The 12,681-nt window shown below is 31.5% G+C and overlaps 1 protein-coding gene across 1 annotated transcript; it reads right to left on the bottom strand.

Moving 5' to 3' along the window:
• Window positions 1-8,437: 8,437 nt before the first annotated feature.
• Window positions 8,438-10,162, bottom strand: LOC132925451 (piggyBac transposable element-derived protein 4-like). Its single transcript, XM_060989847.1, has one exon. The coding sequence runs from the start codon at window positions 10,160-10,162 to the stop codon at window positions 8,438-8,440; it is 1,725 nt and encodes a 574-aa protein (XP_060845830.1).
• Window positions 10,163-12,681: the final 2,519 nt, after the last annotated feature.

Below are 12,681 nucleotides of genomic sequence, written 5' to 3'. Positions count from 1 at the left end.
AGTTTCTAAATCAATGGATTTTATTAATCCAACCAGATGGTCAACCAAATTAATGGGTAAATTATGTTCTGCAATAAACGATGCTATACGAATTTCTGCAACTTTCACTTTACGCACAGAAGAAATCAAATTTTTGGTAGAAGGCATATCAAAAACAGATGTGACTTTGACATTTTTCAAAGTTTGTTGGATGATTGGTGTTTTTTCACTGCCGACAATTCACTTTTGCATTCGCTCAAACAAGATTTACAGTGAAAATAAAAATGTCTTTTCTTACTACGTGCAATCCACTTTTTAAAATCTTCATCGTTTTCCCAGTGTTTTTGATATTTGTATTTGTAATGCCATTTTTTTTTGTTTCTTGGCACTCAGAGTTCGAGGAGCACTATTGCTTTGAAGATTATCATCATCAGTACTTGACACTAAACAATACATATATAGTTATAAGTTTTAAATTATTCTTAAATCTCTATAGCCACATGGTGTGACATACATTATATAGTATTAGTGTAAGTTTTCGGACCTTGTCAAAACGATAGATATTAAACATAAAATAAATTAATAAAAATTAATACTTACTTTTAAAATTTGATGCTGCGTCTCTGCGACACTAACGACTAACAAGTAACAAAGTGAAGTTTAATATTTCGAAGATAACAACAGAATTCTTGTATAAAATTAATTAATTGATAAGAGACCGTTATGGAGGCACTGAGATAGATGTATCTATTTATCTCAAACCTCAGTGTATGGAGGTAAAACCACAGAATAAAAGTAAAAGATAATACTTCGGACAAACTTCGCAGTTTGACGGTAAATTAAAACATAATTTTTAATCAAAAATATTGATAACCATTGTAACATTTTATTTTGAAATTATAAAAATTCCATTTTATATTTAATTTGTTCATTTAGAGCACAGCACACATTTTGTTAAAAATCCCCCCCAAAATTTCAAGTTTTTGAAGTTTCTCCTCAAATCCCCAGCTATGCAAAAATTCACCAAATATGGGGAAAAATCACCATGTGTGGCAACACTGTTTAAATGGCTGGCGGCACAGCTTATAAGTCAGCACTCACGGCAGACCGTATGGCTCGAACTTAGGAGGAGCATTGGGTAAAACCTTTAACCGGCTCGAGAAGATCTGCCACATGTTGTACGATCAAGGGAGATTATTTAATCTCGATACGGTGATAATCGATCCGCGTTCGAACAAGTCTCCTGCTACTAAAAACCTAAAAATCATTTATTTTTATACAATAAGTATAAAATAGTTTTCTCAATTAAGAATTCCAAACCATGTATTAAATCTAATATTTAAACCTCTGTCCATATCCAGAGTAAAGCCTTTGCATGCAATCAATTTAATCTGAAAAATAGCTACTCGTATATAAAATATAATTTTAAGTTTAATATTTTTCAAAATACCTATGTAGCTAAATAACTTGAGTATTGATTTTTATCAATATTACAAAGCATTTAAACCTAACATAAATTATTTGAATTAAAGCAATGTTCATTTATTTGAAGAAAAAATTTTGATTTTTACTGAACACACTTTATATAAATGTACACATTTATTTTGTAAATTTTTATTTTTTAGTAGGTATATATAAATCCAATTTCTTATCTTATTTAATTACTTTTAGTAATAATTACTAAAAGTAATATAGTACTTCAGTAAGTAAGAGTACTAACAGTAACTATTTAAGTATAATAAACAAATTAATTAAAAAAATCTATTAAAATGTACCAACCTTCAGCACTGCCAGTTTTTCTTTAGGGGGAATTCATATTCTAAAAGGTGTATTTTGTTTAGTAATTATGTCCTTGATTTTCAAAAATAAAACATTAAACTGACATTTATTCATACGAAAATATTTGAAAAATTTATCTTCGTGATCTTCTAGTTGTTTGTATAAGGTTGCATACTCTCCTTCGAGTTTTCTTTTTTTTAAATATCGTGGACCCATATTGTGACCTTTTTTTTAGCCATTTCTATTTCTTAAGCTTTCTCTTCATCTAATAATAAAGCCACTATTGCCAAATAGGAAATAGTAATATTTTTAAACATGGCGAAAACACAAGACACAACCTCTTAGTAACAAAAATACGAGTGAAATGATTATTTTATAAGTTATTTTTCGGATCAAAATTCGATAGCACGTCGTAACGTGTCTGAGATTGCAGGTCTGGTGCGGATTTATAGTGTCGTGTCGTGTCGTTCTAGTGTAAATCTGGCTTATTACATAGATAAAATCGCATACTTGTATTAAAAAAAAAAAAACACATTAAATAAGAATATAATATACCTACATAATATTACAATACGTAAAATATTTTATATTGTTCTATTTATAATCATTGTAACGAAATTAACTCATTGGTTTTCTTTCTTTACATTTATTAAATAAAGTGCACAGTTAGTACAATTTTTTCTTTTATATCAATTATTTAGATGCTGTGCAGGCTAACAATAAAAATATAATGTTTGGACATAAAAAATAATATCATATACGTTCGACTCACGATGACACGTCTCTGCTCTGGGTGGATGATGTTGGAAGTAATAGTATTGAATCCAGCAGCTAAACACTTCCTATACTCGTCCGACAGCTGAATTAAACGACACTGCGTACTCCGGCGGCTCGACTCGACTGGTGGCGGCTCGGTAGTTACAGGGCGGATTAAAACGAAACTTAGCTTCGGCGATTTTATGGACAGGTCCGCGGCTCGGTCATGTGTTTATTCCAACGAATCACCCGTCACAGTGTACCGTCGGGGCACTTACTATCCTCGCTCCGTCACACCACGCCTGTAGATCCCGGTAGGCATAATTACACGGAACGTAATTCGTACCGAAAATCTAACAGGGTTACAGCCTATCTCTGTTACTCTGCTATAAATACGGGTAGCCGTATTCCGAGTGAGAGAAAGTGGTGGAGTGACGTTCTCACTATCGTGTGCTGGTATAATACGCAAATAAATACGTATTCCAAACACACCGACAGAGAGTGTGAGCGGGTCTTACCACACTGGTATAGTACCAATATTTATTTGCATAATTAATATTTTTATGTCATGGGTTTACGGCCACAGTAGTTTTGGAATAAGCTATGCCGTATAGCGCTATCTATAGTTATGTTTCATTTGGTATTGGTCGCGACATCGGCTGGAAATAGTTATACTATTAACAGCGGAGCGCGCTACTTATATTGATCGGTGCGCATCTGTATCATCCTTTTTACGATGTCGGCGGGGCGCGCTAGGTGTCATAACGTTTCTCGTTACCTCATAACATAATATTTATTATTTATAATATAAAATTATAAACAAATATCATACAGTAAATAAATAGACAATAGCTATTTAAACCAAATTATTGTATAAATTATATTATACAGCATACAATTATTTAAAATTTATACAAATAGGTACCTTTATTTTTCGACAATTTAGGTACCTAAATATACTTTTAATTTAAATAATAGATGATAACTAGAGCCCGGAAGTTCATGCATTTGTATGTTTTTTTCTGAGTGCATTAAAACGTTGCTAGATGAAATAAAAATTTGAATCACAATCTAACGAGATAAAAATGAAATTTTGAATGTACATATTTTCGCATATTTTGAGGTTTTTTAAAAATATATGCATACTTTAAAATAAAATTGCATTTTACTGCATTTTAGTGTTATTATTATCATTATTTTTTTTTTTTTTTGTTATTAATATTTCATGATAATGTCGGACTGAGTATATTTCAAAATATATTTGTTGAAAAATATGTCCTTTAAACGTTGCCAATATAAAATAAAAACCTGATTACAATTAGCGTCATTGCTTGGTCGGGCTAATAATTGTCATTCATTTGTATTTGGAACCCTAACAAAATATTCAAATTCTATAGTTGTAAATTTTAATTATTGAAGTAAATATAACATATTGTTAGCGACCTTCTTTTATTTTATTTTATATTTATATACCAATGTATAATATTTATTGTTTTATTGTAAGGGCTGAGGTACTGTGTGCCCTGGACTGGTCACACTGTGCCTCGTGCCCAAAGAATTGGCTCGGACGACCACGACGGCGACACGTCATGAGTCAGTCTTGTTTTTGCCGTGACCAGTGATACCGAATTGTCACTATGTCCCATAGACCTTATACTAATAGACATGAATTGCCTATAATGCTAGCATTATGAGAAGCATGGAAACATGTCGCAGTGATGTAGCCCGTCTTGACAGCAGGCGTGTATATTTACAATTATTGTACACTGTAATAATATACAATATTATACTATAATATTATGTATTTATATAATATATGTTATAGTTACACTATAATTGTTCTGTGCTATAATATCGATTCCTGAGTGAGTACGGAATAGTTATTAAAATATGTGAACAGTATATTAAAATTTTATTCATATGATCAAAGATTACAATTAAAAAGAATAACAAAATTAATTTTTATCTGTTTAGAATACAATAAAAAGAAAATCTTATAAATAATGTACAATTTTAACACTTATTAATATTATATCATTGCATACAGTATTTAACTAATAGGTACCTCCCCATTTACAATTTTATTTTTAATCATTTGTTAATGTTATTAGTTTAGTAAACTTTATTCTAATGCTAAGTCTTGGTTTTTCAATTTGTTTGGCTATGCTTTTTAATCTTAATGTAATATAGGAATTAATGATTATTGTTACTAATTGGTCCCTATGATTAGTAAATAATGTTTGGCCAAAAATGTGATTGTTCATACTACTAGTTTGAAACATAGTTGTGAAAACTTCTCTTTTTATTTTTATGTACAATTTATTAATAAAACTTTTTTCATACATATTATTTAGTTCTGTGCACCTTATCCATTTTTCAGACACGCTACATATATAGAATACATCCTTACTTGGCTTAGTTAATGCATTATTGACATCTTTTATATTTATTAACAAATTGTTTGTTTGGTTAACAACTAAAAACTCTTTACAAATATTACAATTTATTAGTTTTGACGCTTTCCTCGCTACAAATCCAGATATGTATTCCGTAATATTATCAACAAAAGCTGATACTTTAAAATATGATTCCAAATAATCATGGTCATTTTGAAAATCATAATTTGAATCGGTTTGTATTTCATTATTTAACTCTGAATCTATTATTATTATTGAATCTGGTGGGGACGGGGTGGCCGAGCGGTCTAATTCGTCGGCTGCGGAGCAGCTGGATCCGGTTCGATCCTCGGCCACTGGGCGGCATTTTTCTCCGGGTAAGTCACGGTGTCCGGAGAACAAGTGCTGCCATCCCCCCACCCCGGGGCATGGCAGAAACCTACGGGTGCCCCATTAAAAATTCTGCCAATCAGGCGCCGGGCTTACTCCCGAACTACATACGCCATACGAAAAAAAAAAAAAATTGAATCTGGTGTATTAATTAATTTTGTACTTAACATAGACTCAGGAAGACAATTTCCTTATTGGGAACCACTAACATGGTGATGGACAAGTAATTTTTTATAGGAAACCTTGAATTCTTTTGCAGAGGGATTATTATTATAGCCACCCCTTGATCTTATTGAGCTAAAAAAGGTTTCCAGATGGTCTTGTGAAATTTTATAGGATAAAACATACTCAATGTTATAATTTTGGTTAAGAATTTTATAATAGTTAATTAAATTTTTTAGACCTCAGACAAGACCTATAAAACCAGTTTTCCTAAGAGAATCTACAATTTTAGTACCATATGTAAATTGTAGACCATAAATATAGGTTTCAAATTTACTAATAAAATCTGCATACTTATCTAAAGTATTTGAGCTTAGTGCTAAATTGTATTGTGATTTGGAAAATTTTGAACGGCAATTTAAAATATCAAATGCATTATTTATTTACAAACAAAATTCAGCAGTGGCTAAAGAATGTTCAAAATCCCTTTTTTTTTTTGATTTTGGCAAAAGATAAGTGCCTTACTTACACTATTGCTGAATACTTGGCTTGCAAGCCTGACACACATTTTTTCATTGAAATAGTATACATGTTTTTGAGTTAACTTAGTAGCAACTTTGAGACCTTCCTTTTTTTCTTTTAGGTATAATTTTTTTATGTATTCCCACTCAATCTTTTCACCTTGACTATTTATCAAAATGCGTTTATCACCTAAAGTGTTGCGAACAAGTTTCAGCATATGACATGGATCATAAAATAAATATATAGGTTCACCTGAAGTTGTGTGAGGGAAAGAAAAATTTGGATTATTGAGTTTTAAATTTGCCCCTAATTTTGTACACATACTTAAATTGCATTGAGCCCCATCAAATGTCAACGAATGAATTTTAACACCGGTGTCATAAAGAAGATCTAAACAATTTTTCATCAAATTTGCTCTTTCAGCAGAATTTAAGCCTTTTATCAAAAAAAAACCTACAGGTAATTTCCAGTGTCCATTTACACCTACTACTAAAAATACAAGTGCATTAGTTGCATGGTCAACAATATCACCATCTATTATCACACCAGAACCCATATCAACTAGTCCATGAAATTGTTTTCCATCAAATTCTACCTTATCTTTAATGGACATTTCGTCTACAACTAAATTACAAATAACAATACTATTTTCTTTGACTTTTTTTTTTGAGAGTTTGAAACGATTCTTTAGTAAAACCGGGTTCACCATTTATACCTTGATACCATTTAGAAATAGTTCTAGGATGGGGGAGCATATCAGAAAATTGTGTTCTCACAAAATTATAAGCCTTTGTAGAGTAATACTGCAATGTAACTGCAAATTTTTTTAACTCTTCAGAATACTCAGTTTTCTTGCCACTTAACTTTCTACTAAAAATTTCATTTAAACTTCCAGTACCCATAGACTACAATAAAAGAAAATAAAAAAATGAAAAAATAAATTATTAATATACACATACATATAATAATAAACAATAATATTGTTTACTACAAAATAAATTCCAATTACATTTTAAATATACAAGATAGTAAAACAGTTACACGAAAATTAATAATTTATAAATAAATAAAAATAGGAGTACTACACATATTGCATGTAAAAATAAATAATTAAAAGTAATTATAAAAAAAAAAAATAATAAAATAAAATATATAATATTTTTTAAATATAAAATTAAAAGTATGTAATATTGTTTAATAATTTGTAGAGAAATTATTTATAATACTATTATCAGAATGAGAAGCTCTATACATTATATACAAATTGAGTAAATTTTGTTCAAAAGGATTCAAAACAAGAAAGAAGTGGATCACAAAATCCAGGCTTTTAGTTTTAATATTAATTTGTGATTAACTCTATCGAAAATTTACTTGTAAAAATTGAGAAGCATTTACAATTATAATATTGTACATAATATTATGCAATATATATGCTAGTATGCTTAGTTGTGGGTAATGGCATATATTTATTATATTGTAGTATATAAAAAATACTCACTAATTGAATATTCCTACCAAATGTATTCAAAGAATTCAATATAAATGCTTAATGTTTTATAACTGATCAGTGATCACTATTATTATTTATTTTTTTGTAATTTTGTATAATGATATTATTATATCTACAATAAATATGGCTGCGTACGAGTTGATTCCCGGGTACCTGATTTACCTGCACCGACACCGTTGAGTTGATACCCGGGTCATTAGAGGGTACGTACGAGTTGTTTCCCTATAAAGAGTTCGACCGTCACACAAAACTCGCTGTTATGTCCACCGAGACCACGCGCGATTTACAAAAAAAAAAAATCATTACACGTCGCACGCGAATGCGTGTTGGTTGAATGCTTTATCAAAGATTATCGTCATTATTATTGCCTACGTATAATAACATATATGTTATTTATCATAATAATTGATTTTAGATAGTTAGATAGCATTTTTTACAGTTGAGCATAAATTGAGTCGTTGTGTCGTTGTGTATTTTTGAAAGTGTATATTTTTGAATAAATATGGAATTTATATTGAGTGAAAAGTCTAAACCATTAATACCAATAGATGGATATACGTTTTGTTTCCATAAAATGCTAGCAAACGATATCCAACGCTGGACTTGTAGCAAGAGTAGCTGTAAGTGTTATTTAACCTTTTGGCAGGCGCGCTACTGTGTATTACATGAGCAGGCGCGTGTCGTACTTTATACGACAGAATGCTTTTCATATATATTTAATTAAAATGAAGGATAAATAAATAATTTTTAATAGAAATATTTTTTTGTAACATTTTATTCTTATTTATATAATACTTTATGAATTTATACATATTTTTTTTATAATTTTTTATGATAATTTCAATATAATTGTTAATAAAACACGATTTTTTTTCTATTTCTTACTAAATAAAAGTAACACAGTATAACATAATACATTATAAAATAAATAAATAAACTAATTCTAGTCAGATAAACTTTCGTCATTACATGTCTGACAAATTATTTCATGTTTGCTAGAATGCTTCTTACATGTGTACAACTTGCATTTATAGCATATCATTGTAGCAGATGATCTCTTTTTTTCGATCGTACATAAACGACAAACTCCGCGCTTCTTAGGAGGCTCCTGTACATCTTCGACAACGTTTTCCATTTTGTATTTTTTTAAAAAAACTGATACATCCATTGGTAATGTTTTAATTTTCGATCTTGAAATAAGGTGTTCTTTCATTAGACTCATAGACAAATTTTTTAGAAAAATTCTACGCCGATTCGGTGCATCATTCGGCTTTGAAAATGCATATAAAACTTGTGCGTTTATTCCGGCAATGTTCATTAGACTATAAAAAATCACACAAGGCCAACGTTTCGTAATTCTAGACACAGTATAAGTAGCACACATTTTATCGACAGTATCTACACCACCTTTTGTACTATTATAATCCATGATTATTTCTGGCTTTTTAGTAAAATTATCAAGGCTTCCCTTATCATGCATCGTAGAAAGTAATATAACAGTTTTATTTTTACGGGGAACGTAAGAAGTGAGCATTTTATCTTTTTGAAAACCAAATATACTGGAGGAAACAGCTTTGTTCTTATGGGGAAGAAACTCAGGAGGAATCTCTCTCTTGTTTTTTTTCAGTGTACCAACAAGAGTTATTTGTTTTTGCATCAAATACTCGGCTAAAGGAATGCTTGTATAGTAATTATCAGTGGTAAGATTCCTATTGGACTTTTCGATATCCGTTATCAACCTTTTTACAATTTCCATTGGTGCGTTTGAATTATCATACGGCCCTTCTGGCTGTTTGCCACAATAAACTTCCAAATTTGATGTGTAAAAATATTTTGCGTCACATAAAGCATACATTTTGATACCATATTTTGCTGGTTTGCTGGGTATATATTGGATCCACTGACAACGACCACGGAATGGATGAAGCATTTCGTCTATTGTAGTAAATTCACTCATATTATAAGAAGCCCTAGAATTATTTACAAAAGAATCCAAAAATGAACGAATAGCTGACAATTTATCAAATTTACGCCTATCAGCTCTAGTTGATCGGTCATCAAATCGTAAACAACGTGTTATAAATAAAAACCGTTTGTAGCTCATAACCGCTCTAGTAATTTCGATTCCTGTCCCATCGTTGGCCCATAGTTCCAAAACATTCGTATGGTGTCCTTTTTTGATTCCTATTAGGTATAACAATCCAAAATATGCTAATAGTTCACTTCTAGCAGTCACCTTGCAGTCCCTGTCCCTTGAATAATTATACGTTGTTTTTTTATCATTTATATACATATTGGTATATTTTACGATTTCGTCTACCATATCCAAATCGATTATTTTCATGAATGAATCAATTTCACTTTCAATATTTTTAGAATGAGAGGTGAGACCGGAGGAAGTTTTTATTATATTATTTTTTTTTGTTTTTGAGTGCTTGGTGAACTCAGTTTTACGCCATTTACTAATCTTATCTTTTCCGGTAAAGTACAGTTCATCTGTGTACATTGCTTCTACTTCTTCATCCGAAATATTCTGTTCCGAATCACTGTCAAAATTATCGTAAACAATATTTTCGTCACTTAGATCACTGTCACTATCAAAATCTTCAAAATTATCTCCTTTTTCTTCGTCTGATAATTCTTGTAACATACGCGCAATATCATCCATAATGAGGTGAAAAAGCAATACACGAAAATAAATAAAAAGAAAAATATTTGTATGAAAAAAAAATAATATTATTACGAACAGGCGCGAGACGTATTTCGTGCGATCGAACGGAGTTGACTGAAATACACATCAATAATAATTTGAAAAATACGTAAGATTAGATAACAATTATTAAGTGTTTATAACATATACGTCATTGTGGAATAGGAAAAACCCCAGTATTAATCGGGATACGTAGATAAAAGTTATGTCAATAAATCTATAATTGTCGTACAAAATGCGCATACGCGCCTGCTGAAAGGTTAAAAATCGATAATAATAAGATTATAGAAAGCAACACAGATCATAAGCATGACAAAATTGACAAAAATATAAGTAAGCAGCAAGCGCTGAGCAATTCCTTAAAATTTTTTTTACCAGATACCAATTTATAAAAACAATGTATTACAAATTTTTACCAAATTACTAATTTTTTTTTTATATTTTTTTACCTAATTACTACTAAATGTTTTTAATAATAATTTTTACCTAATTCCTACCACTATCTCATCGACTTACATCCGTCCAGGCACTAAATTAAATTCCAATGATCTCGAGCACTTCTTTAATTCCCTCGGTACTTACTTCATGGTAGGTGTGGACTTCAACGCCAAACATCCCCAGTGGGGTTTTAGTCAACCTAATACTAGAGGTCGAACTCTCGATAGATTTATCCTCAATCACAATCTTAAAATAATATCTCCTCCTGACCCTACATATTGGCACACACATGCCAATAGACGTCCCGACGTTCTAGACTTTTTTATCACTCCCTAGCCACATAAAGTTCACTATTACCAATTCCTCAGACCTCTCTTCTGACCATACACCAATATTACTCACTCTAAACGATACTTCAACTGCTACAAAAAACTACCCAACTATCACTCCGGGCAAAACAAACTAGAAAAAATTTTGTCAAACTATAGAAAATGCCATCACTCTCAACACCTCCTTAAAGATCCCATCTGACTTAGATACACTCTTTAACAAACATCATCCAAGATGCTGCACTCGATGCATCTAAAAACAATTCTTCCGCCACTCACACAACCAATGTTTTACCCTCACACATACAACTCATTACAGAAAAGCGTCGAGCCCGCCGTATATGGCAAAGAACACACTTGCCGAGTGATAAAAAGCATTTCAACACTCTCAATAACTCCTTAAATAATATTCTTCGAAAATACAATTCTGACAAATTTTACAACTACTTGGAACCTTTTTCTAATACAGACAACTCTCTTTGGAAAGCCACTAAAAATATCCTAAAGGAAAAAAGTAAAATACCTCCCCTACGGTACCCCGACAACTCCCTAGCCTCGTCAAATCTTGACAAAGCAAACTTATTTGCATCAGATCTTGAAAATAGATTCTCACCACATCCAAACTTTCTCACTAGAAGCCACTACTCTAATATTGAAGCATCACTTCTAAACACTCTCCCAATGTGTCTCCCTACAAAACATACCTTCCCTTCTGAAGTCCTAAATATCATTAAAAACTTAAAAAATAATAAATCCCCAGGCCACGACCTGATAACCAATACTATTGCTAAATACCTGCCTAAGAAAGCAATCTTACTTCTCACTTATATTTACAATAGCATTCTGCGTCTATCCTATATCCCTCCCACCTGGAAACACTCAGTTATCATCCTAATCTACAAGCCAGGAAAACCTCCTGACCAACCCCACTCATATAGGCCTATTAGCTTACTTCCTACCTTCTCAAAAATTTTAGAAAAAATCATATTAAAAAGAATTTATCCGATACTTAACGAGAAACAAAGTATTCCAAATACTCAATTCGGCTTTAAGAACAAGCACTCCTCTCTCCACCAACTACACAGACTAGTCGACACTATTGCCTCATCTCTTGAACAAAAAAAATTTTGTTCTGGGACTTTTCTTGATGTTGCTCAGGCGTTTGATTGGGTTTGGCATGAAGGACTACTGTTCAAATTATTATTTTTACCCACTCCGTTATTCCTCTTACTCAAACCGTACTTTTTCAGTAAGATGTGAAGACGAAACTTCTGACCCACATCCTATTAAAGCAGGCGTCCCTCAAGGCAGTATTCTTTCCCCGACTCTCTATAATATATATACAGCAGATCTACCACAATCTATCAACACTACTCTAGCTACCTTCGCCGACGACACAGCCATAATATCAACCAACTCCGAAATAGCCACCACTACAAACAACCTCCAAGACCACCTAACCCAACTACAAGATTGGTTCAGCTTATGGAAAATTAAAGTTAATGAAAATAAATCCACTCACATCATTTTTACCCTCAGGCCTACAAATATTCCTCCAGTTTACATAAATAACCAAATAATTCCAATTGTCGACTCCGTTAAATACCTAGGACTCCTTCTCGAGAAAAGACTAACTTGGGCTAATCACATCAAAGCTAAAAGAACTTCCCTTAACCTCAGGCTTCACAAATTAAGACCACTTCTTCGATC

Source organism: Rhopalosiphum padi, chromosome 3 (genome assembly GCF_020882245.1).
Source record: "Rhopalosiphum padi isolate XX-2018 chromosome 3, ASM2088224v1, whole genome shotgun sequence".
In the NCBI taxonomy this organism is placed as follows: domain Eukaryota; kingdom Metazoa; phylum Arthropoda; class Insecta; order Hemiptera; family Aphididae; genus Rhopalosiphum; species Rhopalosiphum padi.
Note: the sequence above shows the minus strand (reverse complement) of the source record. Positions and strands in the feature narration are given on the sequence as shown.

Excerpts from the sequence above, each read along its gene's own strand:
- LOC132925451 (XM_060989847.1), bottom strand. The coding sequence starts at position 10,162 with ATGGATGATATTGCGCGTATGTTACAAGAATTATCAGACGAAGAAAAA.